Raw genomic sequence first — 9,174 nt, 5'->3', positions numbered from 1 at the left:
AGTTGCCTGGAACCACCTCACGGGGGTATTAATACTTAAGGACAGTGTGATCAATTGTCACAAAAAGTAGCTAATTTTCTCTTTGAACGCATGTGAGTTGAGCGGTTAGTTAATGACACATGACAGTGGTGCACAGTATTGCGGAAACGGTTTCCTCTTCGATTGTACTACGTAATGAATACTTTCGTAAACTGCTCCTAAGTATGTTTTTATTGATGGTGGATATGCTTTATATTTTAATTTGATTATTGCCTGCAATTAACACCTCCTATGTTGTTGTTATTTTAAATGCTTGCTTTTTGTACCTATTCCTAGATGTCTGAGTCACTATATCACCAGGGTCCACTCACTGTCTATGACAAACTCATCATGGCCAGTGTGTAATGTGGCACCCACACTCCTGGCAGCTCTGATCATCCTCACTGCCCCTCCTCCTCTGGTGCCCGATTTAATGGTGTTTGAAAGCTGGGGTTCAGTGTCCCATGGAAAGGAGCAGGTGTGTGTGAGACCTCCCAGATTTTGTGAAACACACTTTCTCTCTATCGCATTATACATCTACTAGTCTAAGCCCACCCTCTCTACCGAGTGAGTGAAGGCATATTTCACATTTTACTGTAGAGATCTTGACACAGCTCCCTCTTTCATTCTAGTGCCTAGAAGCACGCCTGCACATGCCGTCAGGTGTAATGTCTCTCGCAGCTCTGCCCCTCACAGTAGTACAGATTTGTAATATTGACTACAGAGTGTTGTGTTTAAACCCCATAGTAATCCAGACGCCAGTGATGCGCTCATGAACTTTAGTTTATTCTTCTTCTTTATAATTCCGACAGAAATAACACACTTGGCACACCATCCGACAGTTATTGTGCCAGTTGCAAAGTCACTGTTTCTGTTCGAATTGCAGATAAGAGAAATGGTTGACAGTGTCCCCACCCCTTTCAGTCCACGAGGGAAACATATTTATTCAAAGCATATTCATCCATCGTAAGGAAAGAAAGAACATTTAATTTTATTCAGATCTGCACCTTTATTTAAACATGTTCACAGGTCAATAGGTTGCAACAGTGAAGAATCATGTGACAGTTACACAATGTCACAGAAATGTCACAGCTGAGAAAAGATAATAAGCATAGGACATTCTTAGATCTGACACAGTTAATGTTTTCATTCCAAAAGCTGAATCCTGGGTTTCATTATGTAACTGAATGAGTTTCCACTGATAATCACAGCCCTACAAATATTGTAGAAGACCCGGAAATAGTACATACTCAGTCACTGAGATACAAATCCATGGCAGGGAGTTCACTACATTGAATCTCTTTATAAAAGAGAACATAGCATTGTGTAACTTACACAAATAGCGCCAAAACTGCTTCTAAAATGAAGACTTGGCACTAGTGAACACTGTAACTCCTTTTCATTCAACGACAATGAATGTTACACTTTGGAACATACACAATATGTGTGCACATTGTCATATACGCTATTCAGAGATAATACACAAATCTCTAAAAGAACAGAAACACACTTTGCCTTCACAGAAGGCAGGGCTTTTAACTCGTGAATTTCCATTTGAAAATACAGATATAGCATCACTAATAGTTAAAAGGCAATTAATGTGCCTTTGGAGAATGTGTAAAATACATCACATTCAATTTTCAGAGACAATTCAGAATTTCTGAAAGTACAGAAACATGTTGTCTACACAGTACTCATGATAAATTTTCAATAGAAAATACTACATATCAAAATTGATACAAAGGAGGTGCGGAGACCCTCATCACTCACTTCAACCAATGAGTGATAATTATGCAACTTGTAAGTTCATAGAATCACAGAAGGTAAACACACACTGAGCGTGCACAAGACCCTAATTGGAATCCCTCAGATTACAGCACATCTATTATTACCACAGACACATTCATCTTAAGAATCGCAGGTGCACGATATCCACCCTTTCAGGATATTAACAAATTTGTACGTCAATGAACTTCTTAAAAATGAAGCAAAACTGATAAATGTCAGAGCGTCGCTAGAACTAAGACCTGAGAATATCATATTCTAAAATGTGCATCAAAACTCATAAAGGTACGTCCTCTTGTAGGCAAGAACTCTACATGAGGTATGAATTTCTTGTAAAGAAACAGTTTAAAACATTCTGAAACTGAAGGCACATCCTCATCATTGATTTAGTTCATTCTCTTCATTAAAGTATTATATTACAAAAGATTGCAAATAGATCCATTGCTCATCAAATCCATGTTCATACAATATATACTGTGAATTGAACACAGTATTCATCCAGCGTTTATCCTAAACGGATATAAAATTCACAATTCCATCCTCTAGGGGTGTAATAGCTGCAAGGCCCATCCTGCGGGGATATAAAATTCATACACTGTCCATCCTACATGGATGTAATATTCACACTGTCCATCCTACATGGATATAATATTCACACTGTCCATCGCGAGTGTGGATTGAACATCAAACACTGTCCATCCTACATGGATGTAATATTCACACTGTCCATCGTGAGTGTGGATTATACATCAAACACTTTCCATCTTACATGGATATGATATGTGCTCATTGTCCATCCTGAAACGATGTAATCAATCTCGTGCCCATCCCGCTGTGTGGATATACTACGCACACACTGTTTTATGAGGAAATAGTATTCTCACACTCTTCATCCTATGAGGATATAATAGACACACATTGGCCATAACATGAAGATATCACATTCACACACTGTCCCTCCTGCAAGGGTGTAATATACAGACTGTTTATCCTATGAGGATGTAATAGTCACACTGTCCCTTCTATGGGGATAAACGTTCACTCACTGTCGATCATGTGGCATATAATATTCACACTGTCGATCCTATGAGGATATACGGTGACTCTTCACCCCGCTCCTTGGAGTGCAGTAAACTCCCCTGCCCAGCAGGGCGCGCTCCAGGCCCGAGAATGAATATTATCCTCAGAGCGGACCGAGGCCTCTAAAGAAGTCAGAAGAAAAGTCCAGGCCGCGGCCCCCGCATTACCAGGGCCTCCACGGGGCTCTGGGGCTGTCCTGGGCGGGCTCTTTAGTGCTGCTGGGACAGGACGGAGGCCGAGAAGGACACACCGCCTCTGCTGCAGCGGTAGGTCTATTGAGGGCCCGCAGCAGCTTCATCCGGGTCTCTGCGGGGGCTCCGTGGAGGGAGAGGAAGTGCAAAGAGTCCTGGAGGCACCGGGAGTAACCTTCACTGGAGGCCGAGGCTGCAGGGAGAGACCAGGGGTTAATGTTTGTACAGTCTCACAGCAGGAAGTAAACACACATAAAAAATGTCAATTAAAGCTTTCTTAATTGCTTTCCTCTGATTGCTTCAATTGGTTTACAGGTAGTTCTGATACACTTAAAACACGAGTTTAAGTAAAATGGCACTGGAAATTGACATATTTAAAAGTCATAATGAGCTTCCCCAAGTACCATCCCGATGCGACTTTTACCAGTTCCGTCTCTGCACTAACTAACCCAAACCACCCCCACACGCAGACAAACACAAAACTGCAGAGAACACCCACTGCAGTTTTCACCCTTCAATTTGCTGCCTCTCACCTGGTGCCGGTGTCTGCACGCGCTGGGCCAGGTACATCACGGCCATTTCCAGGATATCCGCTTTCTCTGCTTTGGGCGGAAGTTCATGTTCCTCAAACTCTCTCTGCAGTAACATCCTCAGCTGCTCAATGCTGCTGTTGATGCGATCTCTCCTCAGCTTCTCCACCACTGGCTTCCTCAGCTGCAGAGGCAACATGTGGATTTGTTATTTTATTGATACAAACGTGTAAAATTGTCTAAAATCGATAAAAGGTAATAACAAAGCTTAGTTACTTCAGTATGATAAACAGGTCAATTAAATAATGCTAATTTAGAACTAGGGTGATTCAAAGATCAATAAATACAGCTACAGTTGATATAATATATTGGAATCTCATTTTAAATGTGTACTTTTTGTATATACGAAAAACCTAAATATGCTTTTTAAATATTAATATCCAGACTCTTACCTTTCTAATGTGTCTCTCCTCGCGCTCCTCTTCATATTTCCTCTCGGTGCTGAAAGGCGCCATCTTGCCCGGTGTGGGGTGAAGAGCGGGGTCTCTGCAGTGAACCCACAGTGATCGGTATCTGAAGAGCTCGCTCCCTTCTGCCCTATTTATCCCCCTCCGCCTGCAGGGTAATGTGTGGGTCTGATGCTGGAGAGAGGTTCCCACACTCAGCATCCAATCAGAGACCCGCGGGGACAATAGAAGTGTGGCACATTACAGGGAGGGCGGGGGGGACATCTGGGGCCTGACACAAAGGATCAGGGTGTGGGAAAGAGCTGCGCATTATTGTGATATGAACCCCGGCATCTGCCAGGAGCTAAACGGTGCCAATAGCGTTAAATACGGGCGGGTGTGTTGAAAAAGCTTGAATGAGCGGGCCTAGGAGGGAACTCATTAATTCCATCATTTTTTTTTTGTTTAGTGAAAGTTTATTTCTATTCAGTTTTTCCATGTTCACTATAGCAAGCAGAGGGAATGCTTTTCTGTTTTGTAAAATATTTACCACCAATCATTAGGTTTAGTCAAAGGAAACGAAACCCCGCTTTCAAAACTTGAATTTAGACTTACCCTGGGGCTGGGAAGGAAAGTTCAATGTGCAGCGCACATGAGGGTGAGGTAAAATAAACAATGCGTCAGTCAGTGACTTGTGTAACACCCGCACTGCATCGGTACCTGCGTGGAACTGTCCAGTGCTGAAAGCGCCCGCACTGTCCGCAGCACTAGATTCAGGTAGGTGGGTAAAGCACTGCATTGGTGTGGTGTATTTTTTGGGGGTGTAGTGTAGCAGCTGCTTGTCCAGTTCATGACAGGCCCCTCTTACATTGTTTGTGAAATAATGTGATTAATATTTTGTTGCTCTCCAGCCTGGGTTCCGCTCTGCACGTGCCCTGGTTCTTTTGCTACAAAGCCTCGCGCGCACCCCAGGTGTGATCCAAACGCGTAAACACCTTTTTGTGTAACGTCTACATTTCTAATTTGGGATTGAGAGATTTTTCCGCACCCGGCGTCACTTTGCTAAAGTATCTGAAGAGTTAACCGTGGAACTGTGTTTTTTAATTCCCTTTTTTAAAATATTGAGACGGGCCCCCTGGGTGTTTTCGTGGTTGTCTACAGCCCAGTCTGACATGATATAGCTCCAGTGCCAGCTCTTCCAGTAGTAATAACCTGCCCCGTTCTCGGTCCGGACAGGACCGGCGCACTGAGGCCTCGCCGCTGCCACAGGCCGCTCCCCAGATGGCGGCTGCAGATTAACCCAGGGGAGGGTCAGATTCCCTGGAGCCGGAGGCCACAGTGTGACACGCTTCTATTGTACCCTCTGAAGGGGATGAATGGGCGACAGTGTGGGAACCTCCGGGAGTCTCCGACCCCAGCCTCAGAATCACAGCCCCTCCAGCAGACCATGGGTCTAGGATCCACGTGAGGGGGCGGGAGGTGGGGGCGCGGGGGCTTGAAAGAGGATCAACCTCTGCCCCCACACCTCACCTGCCTGTTGCTGCAGGTGACTGTTGCGGGAGCTCGAGAGGATGAGGGGATAGAAAGGTGGTTACCTGCAACACACACGGGGTGGGTGGGAGTAGTGCCAAGACTCGCCTCAGGATAGTGGGTGCTCTACAAATGTTGTTAACCCCATAGCTGCTGGACCCCCTTCCCTCCCAGTGCTGAGTCTTTTTATTGGCTATTTGGGGTAGTTCACACTTAGGGATGCATAACTTTTTTCCACACAATACATGCACACCAAATTTGCGCCATTTTGCCCCAACATTCTGGGGATTCTAACGGTACTCAGGGTTTGTGGATTTCCCTGGAGGGGACTGAGAAATTTGTCAAAATATGGCAACATTTTGTTTTTTGGGGCGGGAGGAAGTGCTACAGAAGAGTTTGTTTATTTTCCTGCAAATGGCATCAGCGAAAGGTTTATGGTGCAAAAATAACCATCCTCACAGCTATCAGAAAAAGGTAGACTTGATTTAGAAAAAATATTTTTTAAACACAGTTTCAGCATTTTACTGGGCGATAGCCCATTTTTCCTATTTTTGTGCTTTCCACCTCCTTCCAGTTTATGTTGGAAATGGGCGTGAAGCCCATAGTGGATCCTGGAAAGCCATATATTTCAGAAAACTAGTCAAAATTGTGAATTCAACAAGTGGTCATTTGTGCAGATCCTACAAGATTTTCCTATAAAAAGTAACAGTTGATATGAAAAAAAAATTGAGATTGAGTTAAAAAAAAACAGCAATTTGTCCCTGTTTTCATCTGAAACTTCTCCTTACTATGGCAGATTGTCAAAAGCAATATACCGTTATGACCGCTGGACCCTTCTAGTGATAGGGCCATAAAGGACTTGTAGGTTCTCCAAGAACCCGAGGTACTCAGAGGCAGCACCCAGGCTGCACCGTACAATGGATTTTCATTGTGAATTGACTATACAGCAATTCATGTAGCAAAATAGTAACACATAGAAAAAGGGTCTGAAGGAAAACTCAATATTTCTCATATGTACCCCAGATGCTGTGATTAGGAGCAGTGTTGTTTGCACATTTCTGAATTTATGGATACCCATACTGGCATGTGTTCTATAGGGCATTTGTAAAATGTCTTCTGTGATACACACTTGTTGACATTTGAAAGGCACAAGCATACAGATATTTAATTGGTAATAGAAAATGTTCTACTATGCAGTATTCCCGCATGTCTCCTCATAAAAATGGTGCCACACTTGTGTGACAGGGCCTTGCACCTGCAACACTAAACACCCCAAAATGTGATCTAGGAGACATCATGTTTCATGCAGCAGAATTCATGTTTTTTTTATAAGGTGGCTAGCTGTGGCTTTTCGGCCCCATCTCAGAAGGCACCTAAGGAAATGTGGGAAAGCCGTCCTTTTTTCCATGATTACCCCCATTTTAGACTGCTACTGGTGGTAACTGACTCTGACTGCGCCTTGGGCTCTGCTAACCAGGCCCAGGGCCAGTGCTCAGATTAAAAGGTATATGGTAATTAGGTGTAATTACAATTGGCACTGACAACTTACCTGTGAGTCTCCAGTGTATGATACAGCATGTATGTTTAGAGGTCCAGCAGATCTGCTGCTCTCAAGTGTGCACTGCTGTGTAGCATGCTGTAATTTTTAAGAGTCATGCTGGATTAAACCCAGACCAGTTGACTAGGGTGAATATTTGCATTGTTCAGCATTGAGTCCAGCATCTGTTCTTTTTGCTCTTCTTGCCCTAAGTGGGAATGGTATGCCCAGACATGGATCCCAAGCTAATTTCACCACTAGATTCAAGGTCACCTGGCAGATGATGGGTTATATCCTGAAAATGGTCCCAGGATGCTTGTTTCTGCTCCAGGGAGGACCTGGCTTGGCAGTTCGGGCTGGACTGTTCTCATAAGGAGCAGGTTCAAGACCGATTTGCCTATGGCCAGGTCCAAACTGGAGATAAACAATTGTGGATTAAATACAGATCTGTTGACTGAGGGTGAATGTTTGCATTTGTCAGCATTCTGTCCATCATCTGTTCTTTTTGCTTTTTATTTGTAAATGTCAGCCCTGCTATGCAAGCTGCTTTTAAACTGAAAGTATATGAAAATTCAACTTTGGATTTAAAGGTACTACCAAAGTATAAAGCAGCATTATTTTTACATATAAGTCTCCCCTGAGGTCTACTCCAGGTGTCCCCAGGGTAGCATGCCTGGTAAAAATAACAAGGGACATTTTAAAATATGTTTATATGCCCTGGTGAGGAAATAAACAACCAATTTCATTTTCCCCATTGTAGCTTTTTAGTTCCATAGGCTAACATGGGAATACTTTATTAAAGTGTAACTGATAGGAGTGAGCTAAAGCCATATTTCAAGGACATAAAATATTGGTAATGATAAATTTAACAACTTGCCATGGTTGAATTTATCATAACTAGTACAGAAAAGAGGTTATGAAACTTTCTTTCCTGTGAGCCAAAATCCAGCCTTCTAGTAGTCTCTCCTGATCGGCCAACCGATAGCAGGCTTAGCCAAACTGCTTTGATGAGGTCATAAGTGACCTGCATAGAGACAGAGGTTATCTGGGGTGGGGAAGCTCTGCAGCTGCAGAGAACAGGTCAGGAAATGGGATGTATAGTCAAACTGATCTTCAAAGAGAGTAGGGCAGTAAGAATGCAAGCCAGGCCTATCCCTTCGTCCTGTACCCCCTAGCCCGATGAGACCCCCAGGAATAGAATTTGCAGAAGGTCTGGAAGAGAGAGTGGTAGGATAAAGGAGCCACACTAGTAGGTTCGCTTAGACATGTCTTCACTCCATGGTGAAAAACTCTTCATTTTGAATTTGAAAGTGCAGCTCTTTGTGGGACAACAACATACCACACTTTAGAGGAAGAGGTGATGCTTTTTGGTGGTGCCCTGTACCCCATTTGACAGGTGTGCCCCATAAGTATTGCCCCAACACACTGGATAAATATGTGAAAGCTGCCTAGCAACTCAAATATGCTGCATGAAACTACAAGAAGAAGAAGGGCTGCCCTGCTGGAACCCTGGCCTGCACCAAGAGGACTGCACTCTGAATGACTTCACCTGTTGCACACTATGGAAGTACAGCCCTAAGGACTTTGCCTTGCTTCAAAAGGAGGAGTGGATTCACTGTACAGCGCCACGACGCCTCAGGGCAGCAGTGCGCTTTACAAGACACATACATACATACATACATACTGTTAGCAACAGGTTAAAAGAGCTTCACCTGCATCACCTTTAGCAAGAGGAAGCCAACTGACCAATTTCAGCTGGATTTAAAAGGATTTGGCAGGGTGCATGTTGGACCCTGTAGTCTCAACTTCCAAGGAGCAACTCAGAGACTCTGGAACCTTGGATTTACGTTTTGAACACATTGAACCCACAAGAGGAATTTCAGGAAGAAGTTCCTGAAGTTTGGAGCAACTTTTGGAAAAAGCTCCATAAGAGACCGACCCGATGACGAGAGTCAAGCCGACTACCTTGCACCAAGCACCAAGACCTGGCCTGTATTTCTGGTACATCCTGCTGAAAGCTCCAGAGCTCAAAACTTCTCGGAGTTGATCAGGGGCTC

The 9,174-nt window shown here is 43.8% G+C and overlaps 1 protein-coding gene across 1 annotated transcript; it reads right to left on the bottom strand.

The window, feature by feature from the left end:
* Window positions 1-3,046: 3,046 nt before the first annotated feature.
* LOC147668268 (transcription factor HES-5-like) lies at window positions 3,047-4,160 on the bottom strand. Its single transcript, XM_086948657.1, has 3 exons — window positions 4,057-4,160; window positions 3,608-3,788; window positions 3,047-3,267 (listed from the first exon to the last, which is right to left on the bottom strand). The coding sequence occupies exons 1-3, from the start codon at window positions 4,117-4,119 to the stop codon at window positions 3,047-3,049; spliced, it is 465 nt and encodes a 154-aa protein (XP_086804783.1). The 5' UTR covers window positions 4,120-4,160.
* Between the last annotated feature and the right edge of the window lie 5,014 nt (window positions 4,161-9,174).

Source organism: Lissotriton vulgaris, unplaced genomic scaffold, assembly GCF_964263255.1.
Source record: "Lissotriton vulgaris unplaced genomic scaffold, aLisVul1.2 SCAFFOLD_1426, whole genome shotgun sequence".
NCBI lineage: Eukaryota > Metazoa > Chordata > Amphibia > Caudata > Salamandridae > Lissotriton > Lissotriton vulgaris.
The sequence above is the reverse complement of the archived record's forward strand: the minus strand, read 5'-3'. Positions and strand labels throughout refer to the sequence as shown.